General features: G+C 45.3%; 1 protein-coding gene across 8 annotated transcripts in view; it reads right to left on the bottom strand.

The window, feature by feature from the left end:
- The window catches only part of KLF7 (KLF transcription factor 7), a 60564-nt gene extending 36252 nt beyond the window's left edge, over positions 1–24312 (bottom strand). For 3 of the 8 annotated variants that reach the window (XR_002415304.2, XR_002415305.2, XM_005504006.4), the window contains exon 1: positions 23740–24206. Coding sequence is in view for 4 of the 8 variants with exons in the window: in XM_005504006.4 (XP_005504063.1) it covers positions 23740–23841 (102 nt within the window). In the remaining 4 variants the exon portion in view is untranslated. Of the gene's footprint in view, positions 1–23739; positions 24211–24250 lie in introns of those variants that run through there. The other 5 variants (XR_010473817.1, XM_065069451.1, XR_010473816.1 and 2 more) reach the window with 4 other exon arrangements.
- Positions 24313–24803: the final 491 nt, after the last annotated feature.

The raw sequence follows: 24803 nt of genomic DNA, 5'->3' as shown, positions 1-24803 counted from the left end.
GTCAGGGAACACACCTCATCAACAGATTCACTGGCTTCCTCTTTTATTGATGATGAAGTATTTTATAACGTCTTGGTTTTGAATTTTTCTAGCAGATCATGGGAAGTTCTTATCTGGAAGTGCTAGTGATTTCTAAGTGCCTTTTTACTGCAGATATAATTGGACATCAAGCACCAATCTTGGAAGTTATCCAAAACCTAATTAAGAAGTTGGATACTTAGATCAGCCTGTGACAGAGAATGAGTATGTTGAATGTGGTTGACAAGCAGGTCTGATCTACCAGCTCTGTTTACAATACTTGAAAGGATTCTCTTTGCAGCACAATTTATATGAGCAAAGTGGAATTATACGGACAATAGTGAAGGTCAAATTTCAGCCTTCATCATGAACTCGTTGCTTTCCACTGGCATGTAAAAAAGGAGCCTCATATCTAACTTTATGGAATTGTGAAATCTCAAGACTGCAAAGGAAGAGAAAGCATCCTCAACCAGAAGGCAACCCAAAGCAATCATTCTAAGGTCAGCGACGCTTAAGATCAGAGCAAACAGCGGCACCAGGCCCAGTGCTCAGTGTCAGTATCTCATCCTCCAGCAGAACAGCAAAAGCTTTGAGCTATGGTGGCACTTGCGTTGCTGATGCCAGAGTTACATATGGAACTGGGTGTTGTGGGGCAGCCCTGAAGTTGAGAGGAGTAAAAGACTCAAAATTTATCTGCCTTCCCTGAAATGCCATGCTATTTTTGTCCTTAACCCTGAAGCAAGGTTTGAAAGATGCATCTTCTTCCCACTGCTTAAAACCTTCATTACTTCCTGAACAACAACAAAACCCAGTGCTCTCGTCCATCTATTCCAAGATTGTCATCTGTTCCCACCCAGCTGCCAAAACCTCCAGCTTTTCCTCTTGGCAGCCTCTACTGGGCAGTTGCTGGTTGTCAAAAAGCTGCAGCACATCAGAAGCTTAACATTTGGAACAGCATAAAATAAACAGAATTTTAGTATTAAAATAAGTAGTTTTGCAAAATACACTTGGGGAAATGGGAAAACTGCGGTCCGAAATGAATGAATAGTAAGAAAAAGTTTCAGGCAATAGCAAATGATTTCTGTTGCAAAGGATTTAAGACAAAACTCTTAGTCATGTGCCAGCATATCTCACCTACATGTTACATAGTTCATTGAAAAAAAAAAAAAAAGGCAGCTAAAGCCACTTAGCAGGTACAACAATAAGACAATGACAACTAACTCGTGGTAAATATCTGCATGCGTGTTCTTAATCTCTTGTGTATATGAAGTAAATGAAGTTAACTGTACGCTCAACAAGCCGGCTTTTGCCAAGAGCAAAAAGCAGGCACACACATAGTCAGCAAAGACAATTTGATGCGCAAAGACTTGTTTTCCTGTGGTAACTTCACTGTATGCCCGAGCCACCAGGTTAGTCCTCTCTAAATGGGTCTCACCAGCCACCAGATTCTGCAGATTTAAAGGACAGACTCCCTGCCTTTTCATATAAACACCAGCCATTTTCCTGTTGCTCTGGGGCATGATGTAACTAGGGTTATCAAAGACTTTGATCAGCCGCTGGAGCTCAAATGATCAAAATCAATTTTGCCATAAATATGCAGTTTTCACCACCAGCAATAAGTGGTAAAACAAATGTCTCAAACAGGAAAGAAAGAAAAAAGCAGTCTGAACCTGTAACTCTAACCAAGAAGTCAAAATCAAGATTTGTTCCCAAACTTAGCGATACTGAACTGTATCTTACCTAACGTATTGTTTTAAATGGACAAGCCAAACTTGTTCACTAAAAATCTGTGGTATTTGGGCTCTAAGCATAGAGCATTTCAGTGCACTGGTTGTGAGATATTGAACAAAGGACTGCAGCTAAGCATGGCTGGATTTGATAGGCATCTAGATAAAAAAAGGATGAAAGAAATCTGCAAACACTGAACAAGGGCTTTGGAGGGCTTTTTTTTTTTAACTGTTTAATAAAGATAGAAAAAATATCTGCAACCAGTCACAACAACATAAAATAGCACAAATGTCAGCAGAGGATTAAGGGGAGCCAAATCAAGAATTCGAAAGCGCAGGCAGCCCATTGTGTTAGTAAACCAGCACATGCCCCGCATGCTGCCGTGCAATCCAGACGGCAAGCAGCCATACAGCGACAATTTGAGAAATTATCTATACGTAAGGTGTGTTTCAAAATCTTTCTGAAGAGATCATTTATTTACATAACAACCTTAGATGGCTTTGAGTGAGCTGGCTAATGGTCCTCACTGCAAACTTTTCCCCAAACCTCTTCAAATGTGGATTTAACCTGTTGCCGTCCGGTTTGGAAGCAGCTTTAATTTAGCATTATAAATAGCAAAAAGGCACAATTAGCTCCTTGAATTGCCAGTCCTGGCTCCCACTGAAATCAAAGGATCAGGTTCAAAGCATGCCCCAGAGTGTGGTAAACTTCTCACAGGAAATGGAGATGCGAGAGCAAATGCTGACGGCTGTGGAACATACAAAGCAGAGCAATATTTTAGGTCTCGATCCTCAATTAAGATTCATCCTTACAAAGTATTGCAGTGGGGTTACACAGCAGAATTGGATTCCTTGTAATTACTCTGGATAGGATGATGAATGAAAAAAATGTACTCTTTAGAGATGTTTCATTAACATCCACAGATATCCGAACATTTCCCCCGCAGCAGCTGACACACATGTACACACCAGTTGTGCTCTCACACTCTCGGACAACAGCATATTCATGAGCACAATCCTTCACAATTAGCTTATTACATCAAACCTGGAGAAGAGATGTGATCAATACACTCAATACATGCTACATTTCATAAGAGTCCTGGGTCGCGAGTTGTCTCTTCTGCTCTGACCTAAAAACATATTAAACAAGAGGATGCACGATACTGAATTCCTAACCCAAAAACATGCAATACCTCATCTAGACTTTGCGTGTTCAACGTTTTTACACTGGGACTACTGGATCTACCCCATACACGATGCCCATTCATTATCACATCTCATGGCTCAAAAAACCTTTTGTGTGTTCCCTTTTGTATTATTTTTGGCTGTGGGGAGGAAGCGGTGGGGACCTGTCTGGGAAACAGGAAGCAGGAGGAAGGAGGGGAATGTGTTGTAGAATAAGGTCAGAACAAAAAAGAATAAAAGATCATTTATACCATTTCTAAATGATAATAAACATATAGGACCAAAGCCTGCCTCCAGCCACGCAGGGAGCAGTGGGCTGTTTGGCTGAAGTTTAAATTTAACATGAGCACAGCAACTGTCCAAGCACATTTACAAAAAGCAATTTGCTGCTTTTTTCTTTTTTTTTTTTTAATTTTAATCATTTGGGCAATTTGTTATCTTACAAGAGCAAGAAGATGCATGTGCTACTGTGATAAATATGCCAGTCTGGGCAAGGAAAAGAGGAGACAACAGACTTCAGTTTCACTGTTGCACTGAGAAAACAAAAAATCAGACTAGAAAAGAAACAAAGCGATGGGAAGCACAACCGGATTCTCAGCTGGGGTAAATCAGCACAGAGCAGCCTTGATTTCATGGTTCCTGTTTACATCAGCCGAGGACCTTGCCAGCACTAAAACTCCATGAAATTCTGCTCTTGATTAGCGCCATTTAACTCTGTGGCTTACGTGAAGCAGAATTTGACATGTTCTTTGACGGCTGGAGACGGTTATTTTGTATTACAAATCTTGTCTACTTTATTAGGAACAATGTGACCCAAATGGAAAAGTGGGAAGAATTTAAAAACAACATCAACTTCAGACATCCTGATACTTGGATGTGTTTCTTTTTTGTCCTCTTTTTTTAAATTTGGGCAGTCTATACGGAGGTATTCAGAAACTGGTTTCTGCCACTTCTAGGGCAGAGTTTTCATCATCTATGCACAGAAACAACAGCCCGCTGCAGGTAAACTTGCCTCTCACTCACTTGCCTGCCCTCCCAAGGATGCTCCTGTACAGTCAGGGGTGTTTTTCCACTGCTTGTTTTTCTTGCACTGCTCTGCCAAGGCGCTTTTCCAAAACTTGGGCCACCAGGGATTCTGATCAGCCCAAGATCTCATAGGCAGTGCACTTGGGCTGCTCCACACTCTGATAAAAGCAGCACAGTCTTCTTTAAAAAGCAATCTGCTGTAATACATTGGTAAAGCACCTGCCAGTATTGGCCCAACCACTCAGCAGCAACCCAGGAGGCCGCCCACAGGGATCTGAGGAGATCTGTATCCCCAAAATGCATCAGATTGAACAAAAAGGAGATCTGGCGGGGTCTTTTGTGGATGTCCCTAGCAACTCAAGGAGCACTGTCAGAGACAGATGAGGCACTGCTGACTCCTCAAAGGGTCACAAAATCAGTCTCGTGTCAGCACTGTTTCCAGCGGGCTGGATGGTTACCGGCTGCAGCACGGCACAGGAAGCTGGGAGACCTTTTCATTCAGAGCCCTGCCATGTGTTGATTTGAGAAAGCTCGTCAGGTCAGACCACGAGCTGCTGGGAGTCAGCACACACCTCTGTGGGCCCGTTTACACAGCCAGGGCCCTTGCGCAGCCTTGCTTTCTTCAGTCTGTTGACTGTGGACACCCACCCAGTTGTTACGGGTTTCAATACGCTGCAATATGAAAGTGCTATTTGAGGACAAAGTTATTAATAGCAAAGCAGCCAGAAAATAGCCTAGAAGGAATGCAATATCTTGGTATTCCTGGAAGATACAATGACTTCCCAGCATCCAAGCAGCCACCATGGTTAATTCAAGATGTTTCTGTCTTTTGTTAGAGGAGCTAACAATATGATAAGCCATTGTGACAGACCCTCATGGAAATGCCATTCATGGGTACCTGCAGATTCTCAAGTTTGCAAAGATTACGAAGCAGAAAGTCTCTAGGGGTGGCATTTTGTTACTCTGATCAGGCTGGTGAAAAGCAGAGGCTGGATGCTATGATGAAGCATCAGCAGAAACAGAGGCCAGGAGAAGCACTGCTGAAGGTGGAGAATGGGATGGGACCTCTCTGAGCCCTGCTCAGACACCCATCCAACTCCAAGACCTCCAAAAGGCTCTTCATTTCAGCCTCTCTTCCCTATGAGTACTCTCTCCTTCCCTTCTTTCTGCACACTGCATGTCTTCAGCAACATTCTCTACTTGGGCAGGAGCCTCCCTGTTAAGGCAAGTCACTGTCCCTTTTCAATGCTCTCTCTTAAACCTTCTGTTTCTCCTGGCAAAATATCCCTGGAAACGTATTGGAGAATACTGTGCAAAACTGCCAGATCTTGCCTCAAGTTTATGTTGGCACCTTGCCCTCTAAAAAATAATTGGTGGGGGGTCCCAAATAAATTCCAGGTACATCACTGAACAGAACACTCTGCACCCCCCTGCAGGGATGACACCAGATGAAGGCACCTCTCTGCTGGCAAAGCTTTTAACATCCCGTGTGCCTGCACCCATGTTGCTGAGAGGCTCTCCACGAAGCCTTCGGCTTTCTGGCCCCATCCTTAAGTATCTTTTTGGAGCAAAAACTGAATTAAACTCGACACTGCATCTTTCCCTGAGAAGGAAAGGCCCAAATGATGATGCTGGGAATCAGAAGATGTCATGTTCACGGCACTGCGGCCTTACCAATTAAACCGCCATAGACAGCTCCAGCTCACCGCCAAACATGCACTGCAGGGAGCTGTGGTCCCTCACCGCTCTCCAGAAAGGAAACAAACAAAACCCAGTTGCCAACAAGGAAAAAAGGAAACATATTGTAGCCATTACAGTCCCAACAGTGGATATGTTGTCTGGCGTATCTCCAACTCAGACATTTAAAAAAAATGTAGTTAGTTTACCTCAGGTGTCCCGGTTTCCCCAATTTCCCTTTTCCACGTCTATTTAAGCCTATAAGGCATCTCCTGAGATAAGCCTGCCTTAGGGGTTGGCTGTATACCACTCCTTCCCTCTATTGTCTTTCTGAGATGGGATGGAAGTCTCCAATGTCAGGGCTTGGAAGAGCGCAGCCAGCCCCTCTTGGCTTGGTTTGTGGGAAGGGGAAGAGCAGGAACAGAGGCAGGAGAGCCTCTCCCACGGCAGGAGAGGCACAACCAATCCTCCCTGGCATTTTGTTTATCATTGATAGTGCTTAACTAAAGCTGTTTTTAGTAGCCCCCAAACTCTAGCGCCAGCTATCATCATTCCAAACACTTCCAGATCTCTGTCACTGTGCTTTAGTACAATCCCTGCAATAGCTAAACACAAACATTATGTTCTCCCGAGTACAAATTATAGCTTTCAGGAGCCGCAATTTTATTTTGGTTATAAACATACAAAGGTAACCTTTATGCTGGGAGAGGAGGAGCCGTGTAAGAGACCACAGGCTGAGTCTGTGCTTTGCAGGGAACATTCCTGGGAGCACTTTGCCGCTTCGCCTCCAGCCGGCTCCGCTTCCCAAGTGGTTGCATGATACCAGAGCTAAAGCGAGAGCCAAAATGCCTTGTGGTGGCTAGAGCTGCTAGAGGGATCTGCTTCAGCCCCAGCAGTCCAGGAACGGGGACTCAGAAGGGAGAGAAACGCACTCAAATCTTGCTTCTTTAGCTATAGCCGGCACTATTGGCAGCCTACGCGTTCAAGACACAATTCTCCAGGCACGACTCGTGACTTGTTTGCCACCCTGAGCCCCTGCAGAAGACACTGCAGCACTTCTGAACATGTGGGCTCAGTTCAGGGCACCCCAGAGGTGGCCCCACCATCACCAGAGCAAGGTTCAGGGGTTTTCCTCCATTTCCAATGTCTCTAACCCTTCCCCACTCTGCAGACGTCCCATCGCTACCCAGCACCAAGCTCGTGACACCTGTCACAAGGAGCATGATATCAAACTGTCCCTGCAAGCCCGTGAGTGCTCCCAGGCATTTCAGCCCTCCTGTCAAGACTGCTAATGTGTCCCTTCCCCACCACGAGTAATGGTGCACTCCTGGAAGCAAAAACTGCATTAAAACTCTTCTTTACATGCAAGCTAAGAGCTTTCTTTGCCTCATACCATTTTTACTCATAAATATAATATCAAGGTGATCGTGTTCTCCTCAGCCTACTCAGAGTGTTCTGTAAGTAAAACCTGCAATTGGCAATTTATCAGATGGAAAAATAAAAGCCACATTCGGTTTCTCCCTACACTTAAAAATGACCACGTGCAGTCTCTGAAGCAGACCGATCTTTTTAACAAGGTCATGAATATCAGCCTGGAGGCGGGGGAGGCAGGGAACAAAACCACCCTGCACGTTTCTCCTACTACACTGCTTTCTTACTGATGTTTTGCTCACTTTCTAAGCAAAAAGGAAGCCTCTCCTGTTCCCGTCACCCTGTTTATCCACATTCCAGCAGCCAGCGGCTGCTCCTCCGGGTGCTCTCCAAGCGCAAACAACTGGACCTCGCTGCAGCACATTTTTGAACTTGAGACAAGTCCAGCTCTGAGTGGGAGTGAGGTGGAAGCCCTGAAAGCAGAAACGATAGAGGCAGTGGATGGTGGGACACCATGAAATCTTTGGAAAGTGTCATTCGTGCAGGCGAAAAAAAAAGCACAACACACCCTTCACCTACTGAAGGGACTGGAAAATGCAGTGTAGGAGGCACAGCCTTAAGAGTCAGAATAAATCCCCGCAGATGTCCCTGGTGGCAAAGCCAGCCTGATTTGATCAATACAGCAGCATTATTAACACTGCGCTACCTTACATGAGGATAGTCATATGTTCTTGCCTCTGCTGAGCGTGGGGGAAGGGGTGCAAACTCCTACAGCAATTCACAGGGGAAACATCTCTCTCAAAGTCATTAAGATTGCACAAAGAATCTCTTACCTATTTCCATGCAATCTGCTTTTTTGGGAGAGCTCTGCTTCGCTAGTATTGATCAAGCTCAGGTGCAAACCCAGAAATAGTGTGTGTTTTCTGTTTTTCTCAAAAATAAATTTTGGTTTTAATGACTTTAGGATCCCTACCTTTAGGCTTTTTTCTGTAGCCATGAAGACCTTTCCATCTGGGGGCTGGGTACATACAGACACATAAATGTAGGACTTTATGATTAGCAAATCTTGTAAAATAATTATGAGTATTAGGGGTTGCATTAAGTGCATTTGGATTCAAGCAGAATTAATGGTAGCAAAAGGGTATATATTGCTGCCATTCCTGAGACCAGCTAGAGTCACAGCCTTTCTGTGCTTGGCTCTTGACAAGCACGGTTATAGACAATCCTAGTGAGTAACTTGGGAATTGGCAAGAGAATGGAAGGGGAAGAAAAACAGTCCTTGCTTAACCACAGGCAACAAATCTGAGGATTGGGTGAAAACCAGGTCCTGTGTGTGCCTTGTGACGAGTTTGAGGTCTAGAGAGGTCCCAGCCCTACGCCAGGTGTGGGAGAAAACACAGCAGAGAAGCTGAAGGCTGAGTGGTAAATACTGACAGCATGGGAGGAAGGACCGACTGTAATAATAAACATAAGACCAGCAAATGGCCTTAAAACCAGAAGAAAGACCTTCTTACCCACAAAGAAAGGTGTGTCATCCATTGCTGGAAAGAAAAACTACCACAGAAACGCTGCATCAGCACCAGCCATCATTCTCCAGCACTCAGCTGGGATAATTCACCATCAAAAATAGGAACAGTGATACAGAATCACAGAATAGGAGACTCCACAACCTCCCTGGGCAGCCTGGGCCAGTGTTCTGCCACCCTCACTGAGAAGTTTCTTCTCATGTTTAAGTGGAACCTCCTGTGTTCCAATTTGAACCCATCACCCCTTGTCCTATCATTGGTTGTCACCGAGAAGAGCCTGGCTCCATCCTCCTGACACTCACCCTTTAGATATCCGTAAACATTAATGAGGTCACCCCTCAGTCTCCTCTTGTCCAGCTCCAGAGCCCCAGCTCCCTCAGCCTTTCCTCACACGGGAGATGCTCCACTCCCTTCAGCATCTTTGTAGCCCTGCACTGGACTCTCTCCAGCAGTTCCCTGTCCTGCTGGAACTGAGGGGCCACAACTGGACACAATATTCCAGGTGTGGTCTCACCAGGGCAGAGTAGAGGGGCAGGAGAACCTCTCTGACCTACTGACCACCCCCCTTCTAATCCACCCCAGGATGCCATTGGCCTTCCTGGTCACACTTGTTCCCCCTCCACAGCAAAGAAACCACCACCCCTCTACCAAAAAAACCATCAACACTATTAAAGCCAAACCCTGCACAAGGAGGTGAAAAGCTGAGTTTGAGCACGCCAGGCCACCTCCACGCTGTGTCTAAGTGTTTCTCACCAGAGAAGTGTGGTGCTGCTCCAGAGCTGCTGGCACAAACTCCTCCTTGAAAAGGGTGCTGCAAAACTGTCTAGACAGACTAAAATTAAAAAGAACAAATTATACGACACTGCCCACTGTCTGCAAACCGGGGCCAGATTCTCAGAGGAAGGAGTAAATTGTTAGCACCATAATTGTAGCTAGTGGAGTCATCTTAATTTACACTAAGCAAGGATCTGGCCCAGAAAAATATTCCTGTCAAGTTTGCAGCCAAAAATTCCTCCGCTAGACCACATTCCACCAGTTAAACTGCCAGGGAAGACAACTGCAGAAAGAATTTAATTAAAATGGAGATCAAGGAGCTGGTATCCTTTGCAAACTCTGTTCTCGACTTCCTCCCTCCAACAACTTAGTGCTTGGGTGTCCCAATTTCCCAGCCCATAAAATGGGCACACTCCAGCTTCCCTGCTCAGTAAGGGCAGTGGCTGTGAAGCATCCTATCTGTTCAGAGCCCAACCATCTAATCAAACAGACATCTGAATGCTCTAAACCTGCGGGTCTTGGAAGAAACGGTATGCATTTTTGTCTGCTGAAACAGCTCTGCCATTGCGCTTGGAAAATTTGAGGCTCAAAAAGGCAACTGGGAAGTTTTGCTTTCAAGACTGTAGGTGTCAAGTGCTCAGACTTATCAGGGTAACGCTGAGGGTTTTGCTGCTCCAGACTACACAAATTCAACCGCACAGTCCCTGTTACTGAAATACAGGTGGGCACAAAGAGTACTGCTTTCCCACAATTTTATCATCCATATTTTATCTCTGAACTTTGACTTCCATACTGATTGACATCTGGATGGATGGTGGATATTCTGCATACCCCTCTGTTTTCAACTCTTCCAGGAAGTCATTAGATAGAAGATACACCCAGGACGTGGACCGACGCACTCACGCTATCAAGTCATAAGGATGGCGCCATGTGGTGCCTCATCATAGCAGGTCCTTTATTTCTAGTCCTTAATTTCCATTAAAACATTTGGCTTTGCACCTGCTGCTCTGCAGGATCATCAGCAACAGCACATGGTTTAGGAGCTGTTTCTATCCCGTCTTCTTGTTCGACACAAACACCCCTCACAGACACCCACCGCTTGAGAGCTTGCTGAACAAAGAGGAGCAACATGACAGTTCCCGGGAAGGGTTTTCACAGAGGCAGAACCAAGCAAAAACCTTTACCCTTTAACCATTATCCGGGTTTATCACCCACCTCACACCAACAACTACAAAAGCAGTGGTCTTCTACTAACTAACCAGCATATAGATACTGTTTCCCCTTCCAAGTCAAGTAATCAGCACCAATTTGACTTCATTCTCTTTAAAGTCTGATCTGTTTCATTAAACAAAGAAATACATATTTGGCATCAATTTTTTTTTTGTTTATTTACTTTGATGGATCCCAGTCCTTACTATAAAAAGGTGCTTAATAAAAACTAAACAGAAAATGAAGGAAACTGATTAAAAGCTTTCATTGTGAAGAAAAGCAGGGAAAAGGGCTTAAGAAGGAAATGCTAAAATTTTTTGTGATGCCAGCAGAGAGGCAGTATATAAAGAAACCCACAAAGGGGCAGGAAATAAATCTTTGAGACTAACTTGGAAAAAGACAAATTAATGCATTTATGGAAAAAACAGCAACACAACACGCACGCTCAATACAAAGCAGAGATCCAGTATGGCTGAAAAGAGACCTAAAACAGATAAAATACAGAGAAGAGCAATATAACTTTGAGGACACACTCTTACACAGAGATGGAAAGTACGACAAAATTGAAAGGGACATGCACATTTATTACTATTTATCATGACTGTTCCACAGTCAGTGTTGTGATCTCCAATCCATGAGCAGGGGTCTCATTTTACATTTAGATAAAAATCCCTGAAAGAGTTAATATAGATAAAGATGGGGAAAAGTGTCACAGGCTGTGCAGCTACGAACAGGGTGAACCCACACAAAGCAACGGACTTGCTCATGGTGAAGAGAGAGAACATGGAGAGAAGGAGGAATTAGACTCAGGTAGGAGAGAGAACAGCTTGTTAGATATTCCTCCCTTAAATTAGGTTTCAGTACGTGCTTCCAAGGAAGCTATGTGGATTTCAAATGAGACTGGAAAGCGCCACCGAGAAGAAATGGGACCCAGACAGAAGAATTTCATGATCTAACAGTGCTAATTTCCAATCTTATTTGTTTCTGGATCAGATCTGCTGATATGCACGGTTTATTGTTGCTGTATGAAGGCAGTAACCAAAAACGCATTTTCTTAATGTTCACCCTGCTCTAGAATCTCATTTGTCTTCAAAATTAGCCAGAAAGACCCACTTGCTGAACACAAGGTCTTCCCTGACCCTTTTCTAACCTTAGAGTTCAAATTGCAGTCAGAATGTGGCTCCACACCCTCTCTGTGACATGACATGACACGACACGACATGACGTGACATGACATGACATGACATGGGCTCACTTTTGATTCTAGTCAGCACAGGAAGAAGCTCCCACCCCCACAAATCTGGTCTCTCCTCTGAGACACGTTTCCAACCTGACACAACACACGTGTGATGGATTCTCAAAGCGAAACGTGTCTGGCCGCCCGTATGTGCACACGCAGGGACCCTTCGTCACTCACATTTAAACGACGGCGTTTTGCCATCATTAAAACAGAGCAAAAAGATCTCAAAGAAGACTTACAGAAGTGGATTTTAAGGTCAAAAAGGGCCGTTCTGATAATTTAATCTGTCCCCCAGATGACACAGCCCACTGAATTACACAAAGGGCTCCTTTAGATGCTCATTTACCCCCACTTTCAGGTTGGTTTCCACTGCTGGATACGAAAGCCCAAGGGTAAATCAGAATGGGATCCTTCCTTCCTCCTATGCACTGAGACTGTTCAGAAATGTCTCTCATCTGTCTCCATTTCACAGCTGGGTATGACTGTCCTGGGGGAAGCAATGCCCACACCAGACATCATCCTACCTTGCAATGTTGGGGAAAGCACATTTAGCGCTTAGAAACATCTTCTCTTTCCCTCCCGCCCCCACGTTTTCTTCACTTGAAAAACCAAAGAAAACAAATCATGCTACATCCTTTGTTTTATAGAGGGCAACTCAGGACCTCCCACTCTTTCATGGAAAGAAAATGTCTTTCCGGTACAGTTTCCATTATTTATTAGCTGAAGGGGGGGGAGAAATGGTATTTATAGGATGCCTAAGGCCATGCTCACTATAAAACAGAAATAAGCCAATATAGCTAGAGCACAACTTAGTGGCCTATTGTGCAACATTTTAAAAAATATACTCTGTCATTATGGCACTTGAGAATATCTCCTCCCCCCCCACACCAGTGGAAATACATTTATGAGAGCCATAGAGCTGCAATATTGTTTTAATCAAATCATTAAAATGGGTGTGTTGTTTTCTGCCCACATCCTGATATTTATTCCACATCCTGACAAGACTTCGGACTTGTATAGACCATTCTACTGCAAGGTGTCAAGTGACTATGTGGACACCAGGCCAGTGTAAATCCATGTATCGCCGCTGCAACTTTGGCAGATCTGCATCAGTTTGTATCAGCCCAGGATCTGACTCACTGATGTGGAATCCCCAGCATGATGTGGGTACTATCCTACCCATTTACAAAGAGAAAAAGCATCCAGAACTGAATGTCAAAGGTTTCCTTGACCTTTTCCACTTAAACACAAAGAAGTAGAAAGGAGACAGAAATTCCCGTCTTATACCACAGTGCAACAACATTTGAGCAGAGATGCACCCTGCTCAAACAAAACTCTGACTGAATTACAAGGCCTTGCAGCTGATATAGGTCTCAGTGCACTATGATAATCCACATGAGACAGGCCCAGTGAGGAGGAGTCTTCAACCCAGGCCATTCACTCCATGTCCAGCTCACCAGGGGCTCAAGACTTTGGAGATGAGTATTCAGCATTTTCTAAAAGTCACATGCACTGGAGGTATTTGGGAGTAAGAACCCACATGGGCTTTGCTTCCTTTGCTGTTCTTCAAAGAAATGCGACATGAATGCCTACAGTGTTGGAAAACAAAATCCCATTGCAGCCTTTGTAGGGCTCTGTGCACCTACTGGTATCCTTCTCAGCACAGGGAAACTATGCTGGGAAGTCACCTGTTTACCACGTCCTTCACACCAGAAAGTAACTCTGCACAAAACATGAGCTTTGCAGCCAACTCAGAAGCACCCCAGCTCCTGAGGGACCGATTCAAGCAAACATCTTCATCCAGGGAAGCACTGGACACAGAGATTTCAGCCCGCGTCTGGAAGGTTTCATTCTGTAATCAATGGAAGAACCAGCAAAGCTCCTCCTGACCTTAACTGTACAATCGACCACCAACAGACTCATTCCCTCTAGAAAAAAACTCACAGATTAAACCAGGCCCTTCCATTTTCAAATGTTATATACAACAATCTTTCTTTTCACCTTAAAAAACACAGGAGACCTAAGGGATGTGCTGATAAGAGAATTCTATACTGCTTTCCTCCGGTAGACAGTAGGACACTGCCCCACTTACCCTAAAATTCTCAAACCTGCAAGAGAAACCCTTTATAAGCTCTTTCACTGGGTCACATCAGCACTTACAGCAGTCTGCCTCTTCTTCCAACGTACTGGAGACCTCCAAAACTATAAGTGCCTCCTTCTTCTGGTCAATCAGACAGAAACACCCCTTCCACTCATTAATTAGCTGCAACGCCCATGTTTACAGCTTTCTCAAAGACTTCTGGTTACATCAGAACCACCTTTCTCAGCACCAAAATCAAGCTTCTGGTTTCTTCGACTGGGCAGGAAAGCCTACAAACATGACTTCACACTACCCCAGAAACCCAAAACAAACAGAAGGAACATGCACCTTACTAAGAACCTGATGTACAGCAACTTTCAGATGTTCACAACCACTCTGAGCTGCTGGAACAGCTTGTGAACACCAGAGTGAGCTGGGACAGCAGCATCAGATGGAGACAGAAAAGAGCTATTTTGCCCAAACGGGCTGTATTCTCAAATCTAATCAGTTCCTTCTCCCTTAATATTTTAAAATGCAGACAAATTTCAAAATAAAAGCAAGAGACGCCAAAGTCCCTCCCTAGCTGATCCAGTCACTAACGAGGGAGGTTTCTATTCACCAGCACAGATTTTCCACTCAGCAGCAAACAGCCTCTCCACTGTCCACGTGTCAGAAACAAAGCCACTTCTACGCTGATGCTTTCCATATGAAACACCAGCTCCCATCTTTCTTCTCCCTTCCTCCTTTCCATACTGTATTACTCACACGGCAGCGGTAGTAGCTTGCAGATGAGCGGAATATTTTCTTCAGAGCAGCATAAATTTTCTAGGATGACAAGGGCAGCCAAAAGAAAGAAAAGAAAACACCAAACCCCAAAACAGGATTATTTACTACTTTTCACCAGGTCGAAGCAGGCAGCAAGCCCTGCAGGGCTGGCACCCTTGAAACCCAGGTTAGAGACCAGGGTTATCCAGACATTGCTTACAGCATCGCGTAGGGCTGTGGCTGCAGTTCTTGAAACACGCAAGAGAGCCACAGGACACAGAGAGTGTGGATACCTTTTACTGGCCAAATTGCTAATAGTTGGGAAAAAATGAAACGAGTTTTAGGGGCACAAGCCCTGAAACAAAAGGCTAAAATTGATAACAAAGCCAAAGATGTTAGCCAAACCAAGTCCCTCACCAAAAACAAGGCCAGGCACCCCAGAAAACTTCTAGAAAGTTGAGCTGGTTGGAACATTTCTACCAAATGTTCTCAAAAACAAAACAAAAAATTTGGCCAATCTAAATTTTTTTATTGGGATATATTGGTTTTGGAGCTTCAACGTCATCCACTGAAGTTTCACACATCCAAGGTGTTATCTGGAAGGGCAGATCTGAACCAAGCAAAGCAGGGACTCAAATCTGGGTCTCTAACATCACACCCAAGTGCTGTGAAGTAGCCAACATTCCTTCTGGGTGTAAAAAGCAATCATCTCTCACCCCTTCTACTCATCCAAACACTGAACATGTTTTCATTGTGGCCTTCGCTCACTGGAACCTTTGTTTTCCATCCAGCCCCGGCAGAGAAAAAAGGCAGGAGATTAAAGGCAAATTCCCACTTCATCCCCACCAGCACAAAGCAATTCAGCCCAATGCTGATTCTCCTCCTAGGCTGGAGTGAAGACAAGTCAGCAGAAATTGCAAATGTTTACAAACCCAAGAACTTTGCCTATGCTTGAAAATTAACTTTGCCCACTTGAGAGTCAAGATTAAAACCAAATGCCTAACAGCATAGTAGCCTATTAGTAGTGAAAGCATTTTTAAAATCTAATTTACTTGTTATGCTGCATGCATTCTTCCTCACCGCATAATCCAAACAAACAGTCATTTTCACTTTGATTTCCCGTCACTTCAGTTGCATGGGAAGGATGCTGCAGCACGAGAGCCGCAAAGGCAGCAGGTGGGCAAGACGATCCCATCCAAAAAACACAAAGCCTGCTTCCAGGGCTTTTTTAATTATACAGATGGAGATTCTTTAATTGATTGCAGTTTCTGTCGAAACATGTTGGTTTACAAAGGTCCACCATGGTCAAATGTCAACCCTATGCCACTGTCCCTTTAAAACTGACTTCAGGTTTAAGGGTAGGATTTGTAAATTGGTACACTAATTGGAATGTCTCAGAAGAGCCTCTCACAAGCCAGCATTCCTCTCCTTTGCATCCCTCCCCATCAATCCCACTGTCTCCCAAGCTCACCTGTGTCACTGCCCACTTCTCTGCCCCTTGCAGAGCAGGAGCTATTGACCCCCCACGTATGATTTAAACCCCAGCTTTGCACTCAGGTCCACAATGCTGGGAAATAACCAAGAGGATTAGGACATGTGAGACATGGTCTGTAAGCACCATGTTTGAAACTGTTATGACACTTGAGAATGCCTGCCAGACCTTCAGCAAGCATTAATATGCAGTCTGTGTGTAAATGACTTGGCCTCTTTAGTGTATGTTGTAAAGTATATTACATGCACCTTAATAGTTCTCCAAACAATAACACATGTAATGGGTACACAGTTGCACTGAGCGGTAATGCTCTGGATTGGAAAGGATCCTTCACGTGTAAGAACAGGGAGAGGATGGGCACCTGCTTTAAAAGGATTAAGAGCATCAGAGCAGCTTAATATACCAGAGCTGATATATTAAACCTTTTAAACAAGAAAAATCCATGCCTTCCTGCCTCAGCTTCTTACACCCAATTCCGACACCTATTAAAAACCTAGAGAAGGGGGTCAAATTATTGCTCTGCACAGGTTGTCTCAAAGACAACACACACCTCTGGGAAGGGGGATTTTATTACAACTTACCTTTTGGATACTTAATGTCATTTATTCAGAGAGGCAACGCTGCAGCCCGCCCAGGGCTAGGCGTGCAGGAGGTGTCAGGTGCTTTCAGGGCCCGCCAGCAGGATTGGGGCAGCCCCAAATGTCCCAAGCGCCCCAAACCCATCACATGAATCCTTGCCACAGCCCTCTCTGAATGGAAGAGCTGCCAACTCATCTTGTAACTGAAGGACTGAGAGGCAAAGGTTTGGTGTCCTGATGAAATCCAAGGTATCTATCTTTGAGCACAAAGGCTAAAATGATTTATTCTGAGAAGGAAAATGAGACATGAACCCTGCTCTCACAAGAACGAGCACCATGAAGAGTTGGGCAGCTTTGCTCACCAGAGCAGGGATGGCAAAAATGGCCTGGTGAAGGAAGCGATACACAAGCTCCTTCTGACATACGCACCTATCTCTGCACTGCCAGCTCTCAAAATGCCACAACAGTGGCATTTTCTTAATGCTGCTGGAATCAAGTGACTCTTGGATATCACACCTTTCTTTTATTTCTGAGAAGACAATAAAGCAGATCTTGAGTGGCTCAAAAGCAAGGAATCAAATTCTTTTTAAGTCTGTGACTTTAAAGACAATCTCAGTGTCTTGGGACCCAGGCACACAATTTTTCAACTCAAAGCGGCAATGCTGGGAAGAAGACACAGCCAAAAGAGCACCAAACTCAGACACTCAAAACACATGTAGTGCTAATCATGACTGAAGCTAAATGAAGAAAACTGGTAGGGACTCAAATATAACAGCATCAAGCTGGGGAATGTACATGTGTAACATCCAAATGTTACACATGTACATCCAAATGTGTCCTCTACTCAGGAAAATTTGGGAGGAGAGACTCGCTGGTAGGTTTGCTACAGAATCAGCTGAACCCTATAGTTCAAGTGAATCCACATTAATTTGGACCAAGGCAGAAGCACCCAAAAAAAGAGGATCTGTGTGGAGAAGACATTCAACAATTCGGGTGGGTGATCCCTGCAACTTGAGCCTGAAAGACACCACAACAATGGCACTCCCAGCTCCTGAGTGTTCCTGGGAGTTTGGAAGCGGTGGGGCACTGCAGATCAATACATAAGGGAATGGGCAGGAGGCACCTGAGAGCCCGTGGAAACAGAATATAAAGTAAGAGGGACTCAGCACCATTCTTGAAAATACCTTTATTAACTCTCCAGAATTCAGGTTTACCATCAAAAAAGAAAACTGCCACCTATTACAATACCTGTGAATAACTTTTTATGAGGTTTTGAGCATGGTAATCAAAAGCCTACTATTTTTCTCTCTCTCTGCAGATGGTGACAAACTTGATAGGAGCTGAGGTATACTATTACCCCATTGCTTAATGTACTGAACACCAACGCTGTTCAGCCAGCGAGCAAAATTCTTTTGATTTATAAGGATAATTGCAATCAAGGTTGTTCATATGCAGCTAGAGTCAAACAGAAGCAGCTTCCTTCTCACCTCCCCATAACATGTTTCCCAATGCAGGATGGAGAAGCAATATGCAACATGTTTCTCAGTGGAGAGGAAATACAACGATACAACAATATCCAGAAGATACCATTTGCCTCCACCCTGGAGAACTTAAGTGTGAAGCTACTGCGTGGAACTGAAGACCTTCTGCCATTTCCACATAGAAGTATCACATTGCAGACTAGCTATATATCATGATTTTTATGTAGCCTACTCTAATCTATGCATTGCCTATTCAATACAACATACAGAAACATGTGGACTTGGGGGAGCAGGGGTTAAAGCATCCCAGATAACTAAGAGAAAATATTTTCTAGCTGAGTACCCACGTTATGATTGTGCATTGCTTAAAGGTATCTACTCCATTTCAAAATCACTTGACACGAGTCACACACATAATCAGCTACTTAAGACCTGTAACATGGATTGCGGGGCTCTATACTTTCATAACGCCAAGAAATAATCACTTATAACAACAGATTCTGTAATTAAGGAATCATGAAACAACAGAGACAGTGGTTTCAAGTTAATTTTTCCTCTCTTTCTCCATCTCTTTCTGTAAGGGGATAGGAGCATGCTTTCAGCACATGGAGCAAGCAGAGAGCCTGCAGGTACAAATGCACCAGCACACTGAGTCTGAAATACACTGCATCACACATGTGGCTGTTCTTGGAAGTCAACCATTCCTGCAAGTTATTCTCAAGAGGCATGATGTGCTATAAGCACTTAAGAAATGTGTTACACTGTGACTGGAACCAAGATGAAATAGCAATATTAAAAGAGATGGTTTAGTTTATGTAGTGGCCAACTATGCCATTAAACTAGAACAATGGAGACGATGGGGAGGCAGGAATGTTCTCCAGTGTGATTTATTCCTTTCCAGTAGCAGTGGAAATTTTTCCTATAGGCCTGAAAATGACCCTGTCTGCCAAACAGAAGTCAGCATTAAGATGTAAGAGTTCTGCTAGATTAGTCACCTTGGGATACTCTGCTCTCATACAGCACAGGGATCTCAAAGCACTTTGCCAGGGCAGGTCAGAACTCAGCCACCCAGCCCCTCAAAGACCATTCCTTAGCTTCATTGTTATCAGTCTCTTCAGAAACAGGGAAACTGAGGCCTGAAGACCTGATTAAAAATATGCAAAGAAAGCTCTGCGACAGAGTTAAGAGCAAAACAAAGGCTTCCTTGATCCTGTGCTTTACAGGAAACGTGCATTTCTCCTGGAAGGATCATTGTTTGCTGCAGCTGAGAGCAGCCGGGTCAGCCAAGGCAAGAGGAAATGTTATCGGGCAATGGTTATCAGACAAAAGATACAATGTTATTTCCACTTTAGCCAGCCAATTAGACCTGTTCTACCCGATGACACATGTGGGAAACACTGGCTTTTTTAGAATAAACCCTGGTTTGGCACCTAAGCCCCTCTGATTTTGTACACCTGCATCAGCTACACACAGTGACCCTGTGCATCTGCGTGCTCTTTGTGCTCCGACATGACGGGAATTGTCATGCGAGAGTCTGCCCTTTGACCCCCACAGAATACAAAATGAGGCCCAAAATGTCTCCTGATCAGTCCCCTTCTCCACACAAGGATGGTGAGTCCACAGCCCTCCAAGGGGCCTATGGAGAAGGATAATAGGGGTGGGAATAGGGTTTGAAATATTACCCCTAGAAGGTGACATATCTGACTACAAAAGATGCCTTCTGCACACCGATCTTTTAATGATCCCCCCAATGACACTGTGAAGTCTCAGCAGGAAGAACAGGCTGAAGGCCCACGTCCAGCCTTCCCCAATCCTCAGCCCTGCTTTCCCTGTCTTAACAGTGTGGCACACGGGGAGCAGGACCACGTGCAGCTGCACGGTCTGCGCTCCTCGCAGTCACCTCCCTCAAAAACAGCCTCCTACCCACTTCCTTCCTCTGTAGGGTAACGAGGAGCTCTTCAGCCTCACGCTGTCTCTCGCAGCAGTCTGGTTCCAATCTCGGGGATGCCACATCAGACGGCTACCCCTGAGCGATGGTGTGTGCGGCCAGAGGTCCTCCCGCTGCACCCCAGGTGCTGAAATCTCCCCCCCACCCCGTTCCTGAACTGCAGAGGCAGCTCGCAGGCACAGACAGCAACCAGGACAGGTCAGTCAGAGACAGGATGAAAACACCAGGCAGAAACACATAGATGCTGAGATACCAGCCAGCTGACACACAGCAGACACCTTATTTTCCAATGCACAGAGCCCACCTCTTGCTTTCATCTCTTTCAGTGCTGTAGTAGCTCAACACTGCTGGAAAAGCTAAATAAAGACTAAATAAAGTTCCCTCTCTCCTGATGAAGTTGTGCTATGGATTGCTCATTGGATCCTGACCTCCTCACTCCAAGAAAAAAAACCTTCCTGACCTCAAAAGTGTTTTGCCTGAAGGAGTACACCCAAAGCTGACATAGGGAAGCTAAGATTTTGCTGCCTAAAAACCTAGCCCTCCCTTCCCAACATGTTTTAAACTAACATGAAACACATCATGGATTCAATTCCAGCTTCCACTTCAGGTATTTCCACTTTTACAATGTAAACTATGTCCAGGGTGGAGTGCAGGGGGTTTTTTGTTTGTATTTTTTTCCTCCTGAAAAAGAAACCTACACAAGAGATGACAATCTCTTCCTACGCAAAATCTGCTTGTGTTGTACATATTGCTGAGTCCCTCTCATTCAACTCCAATGCTAATTGTCAAAAGTATAGATACCAAACCTGCTCACATTTCTCTTGCAGTGGGAAGGAAAAAGGGGAGAGAAAATCAGCTGACTGCACGCAAGCATTTAGCAACCTGCCTGTGCTGTCAGTGCCTCCATGAGTGATGGGTGTTTCACAATCGGAAATATGAGCAACTGCTTCGTCTGTGTATCCTTCAGCCAGCAGCTACAAAAGTGTGGTCCAGACTCAGGAGAAAAGGAAGACAGGACTGTGTCAACACTTTCAGACCAAGGCAGGCTCTGATTTTCAGTGGGGCAAGCACATCTTTTATGGCATCACAGCAGACACCATTTCTGCGAGCAGAAACGGGCACAGACTAACCTCTCCCCACCAAGCGCTAGGACCTGGTGATAACAAAACAAATGAAGCTCACAACGTGATAAGGAAACATGCTCTTGACCAACACAACTACTTCCCCCCTTTTAAGAGGCTGAAGCAATCTCCCAGGGCACCGCTTTGCTGCTGGGGGAAGCTCTGGAGCCTCTGTGGAGCTCGAGTATGGCACCAAAGCTCTTCATGAGAGCAGAACCAAGACCCATTCAAGTGTTCTAACCCAAAATTAAAGCTGCTGCTTCCCACAGGGATCAGTCACTGCCCTGGCAGCTCTCCTCCCTGGGGTCTCGACTGCAGTCTGACAGCTTTAAGGGATACCTTTAAAAACACACACCCACACACAAACATCCTTTGTCCCAAAGCGCCTACGGTTTGCCTAAAATAAATAAATGCCCAAGTCCTGGCTACATCTCCAAGTGATTCAGAAGAATGAAATTGGGGTCTCTGTGTCAGTGGGTCTGCCAAGCCTGCATGACTGTGTGCTCTGAACAGGCTGCTCCCACCACTGATACACCAGTTTTGCTCCCCGTTGTTTGCAAGGAGAGTCCAGAGAGCAACAGGGGAATAAAAACAAACTGTACATACAGGATGTTATTAAGAAACATCAGGCACTGGTTGGAGGAATTGAGGGAAAATAAGGGAAAATGGAATAAATTATTTTCAACTTCTCTTTTCAAACATATGTGGGGAATCAGTGGGGTTTAACCAGGCATGTGTGTATTTAAATTTTGCAATAGTAACAGTGGGCTTGGGTAAGTACATTGTGCTGTGTAAAGCTGCTGCTCTTCCACGCATAAAAGAAGGCAGCAGGAGACGGAGTATCACACACAGTACTGCCTAAACCATGCTGGCTATGTCAACAGATTATCTCGCTTTGGACTGTCTGGACTGTTACTAATATGCAACTGAATATGCAACCAATCCAACAATACCGATGCTACGAAATTAATTCTTTTAATGCAATTATATTAACATCTTCAGTTTAATTAGCATGTTAAAAATATAAAAGGAAAGCAGATGTGACCATTGTGGATGTGCGAGCTGAATATTAATAACAAAAAGCATGCCCTCCCCCTCAGAAGATACAGCAAAGTTGGATCGGTCATTCTGCAAATTAAATCCTGAATGTGTTCGCACCATAGCTGTCAATAAACCTCTCCTGTGTGCGCATATACACACATAAAGCTGAAGCCAAAACAATTTTATTAGGGTAAACCTTTAAAGATCCAGCCCCAGTCTAGCTGGATGACAATGCTCTACCATCCACATTTCTCCCCACACACACTTCTAAGGAAAAATTAAATGAACATCCCAAACTGTCACTTACTGGAGACCTAACACATGCTACCCTTATGCCAGCCAAGACTAAGGTGAATACTGGCAAGATGAAACCCACTGGCTCGTTATTCTTACGCCGATAGTACCGCGGGTCCGTGCGCTGCATTAGCAGCACATGTCAGCCCAGCCACACTCCACTATTCCTACCCACCAGCAGATTCTTTTTTTTTCTCTTTTAAAGAGACATCAGTTTCCAGAATTTCGCCTGGCATATTGCCTCTGCCAGAAAAGCACATTAAGAAACAGGATTTTCTCACAATGTCCTGCCATAATGAGGAATCCTGTCTTTCCTTTTCCCTCAGTTATCCCAGCTGATAACTATTTATAGATCTACGCATTTGGGCTCATAGTTCATTTTATACAACTCTTTTCTCTGTAACCTACTCTTCTCCTTGGTCTTATTTATTCACACCACCAGCCATCATTTTAATGCATTCGTGATACTTGATTTCCATCTTCAACGTATCCTAATTCTGTCTGCATATTAACTCTATGGTGCCTCAAAACATGCTGGTTCACTGGAACCAGCCTAAGGCATCATTGTTTTAAGATACAGCAAGAAGTGTGTGTTTCTCCCCACCTTCTAAAAAATGAAAAAAGTAAAAAAAAAAAAGAGTCACCTCCTTAGTTACAGAATTTAGCCTAAAACCTTTTGCTAGTGCTTCCACACACCTGCCCACCCCCCATCTCCAATTTAAGCTGCAATTTTTATTGACATATACTAATTACTTGAAAATAAGAATGATCTATTCTGTTTCCAGCATCTGCCAGCTGTCATCACTGGCTAGAAGTGATCAGCCTTGTTTAAGAGAATAACAACCAAAAACCAAATAAAAAAAGCTAAGCTCAAAAATAAAATAAAAATAGTAGTCATCATAAAAACAAAACCCTAAAGAATGCCATCGGATCTCAGGTGCTGCCGGGTGTGCTCAGAAAGGACTGAAGGCAGACATTTGAATGGACTGCTCAGTTTGTCATGGCAAAAAATACAGAGATTTAAAGGTCTACCCACGCGGTGGAAAAAAAAAATTAATACAACACCAAACCGAAACAAAACACAAAAAGCCCTAAATTAAAGAACAAAAATAAAATCAGAAATGCAGCCCCAATGCATCGACTGTCTGTGCTTAAGAGATTTACAGGAGTAATTTAAATGATTCACCTGCTGCCAGTTTTCCTCCAAGGATGGCAAAGCTGAGAAGTAGCCGGTGTCGTGGACAAGCTGGAGTTCCTGGAATATACTATAACTAGCCAAGACATCCATGCTGCTGCTGAGCAAGACCCTTTCTTTCTGCTTTTGTGTGTGTTTGTTTGCTCGGGTGGGGGGTTGTTTTTGATCATAAAAAAAAAAAGGAGGAAAATCAACCAATGATAGATCCAGGGTCCCTTTGGCTTTGTTTTGTTTCAGTCACACTTTAAAAAAAAAAAAAAAAAGAGAGAGAGAGAGAATGAGCGTGGAGGGACGGCGAGGGCCGGGGGCCGGGCCGAGGAGGACGAGCGGCACCGGCGCGTACCGAGCAGCCCGCGCCCGCCGCACCGGGGCACGTCCCCGCCGCGCACCGCGCAGCCCCGCGGCCATGCGCGCTCGCGCTCCCCGCCCCCTCCCCTCTTTATTTTCGGGAGATCACATCCCCCCCCACCCGCCCCGTCCCCTCCTCCCGTTTTCCTCTCACCCTCCCTCGGCAAACCCGGCCCGGCCCCCCCGCGGCCGCCGCCGCCTCACGGCCGCCTCACGGCAGCCCCGCCCCCCGCGCGCAGCCGCGCGGCCCACTCAGGCAGCGCGTGGCCATGTAGGGTAAACGGCGGGGCGGGAGGGGCGGGGCCGTGGCGCGCCTGAAGTCACTGTGGCCCAATGGCGACGCCGCTCATGGTGGAGGGGGCGGGGCCAGGCCGCCGGTGGCGGCTCCGATTGGCAGGCCGCGCGGCTCCCGCACCCTCCCCGCGGCCCGCGAGGCGGTGCGCAGCGAGCTATTTTTAGGGCGCTATATATTGGGGCGGCGGCGCGCGCGGCAGCGGCAGAGCGCGGCGCGCGGGGGGCTGTGAGGGCGGCAGCGTTCCGGCCCGGTTACCGGAGTCGGCGGGAAAACGCTGCTCTGGGGCGCTGAGCCCTCACCCCGAGGCGCGGGCAGGGGATGGGGAAAGTGAAAGAGCCGCGCACTTGGTGGCTGCCGAGCAGCCCGCGCTTCCCCTGCTGCGCACAGCCATCTGCGGCCATGTGCTGCTCTC

The sequence above is a fragment of the Columba livia genome, chromosome 7 (genome assembly GCF_036013475.1).
Source record: "Columba livia isolate bColLiv1 breed racing homer chromosome 7, bColLiv1.pat.W.v2, whole genome shotgun sequence".
NCBI classification, from domain to species: domain Eukaryota; kingdom Metazoa; phylum Chordata; class Aves; order Columbiformes; family Columbidae; genus Columba; species Columba livia.
This window is presented reverse-complemented; position numbering and strand designations above follow the sequence as displayed.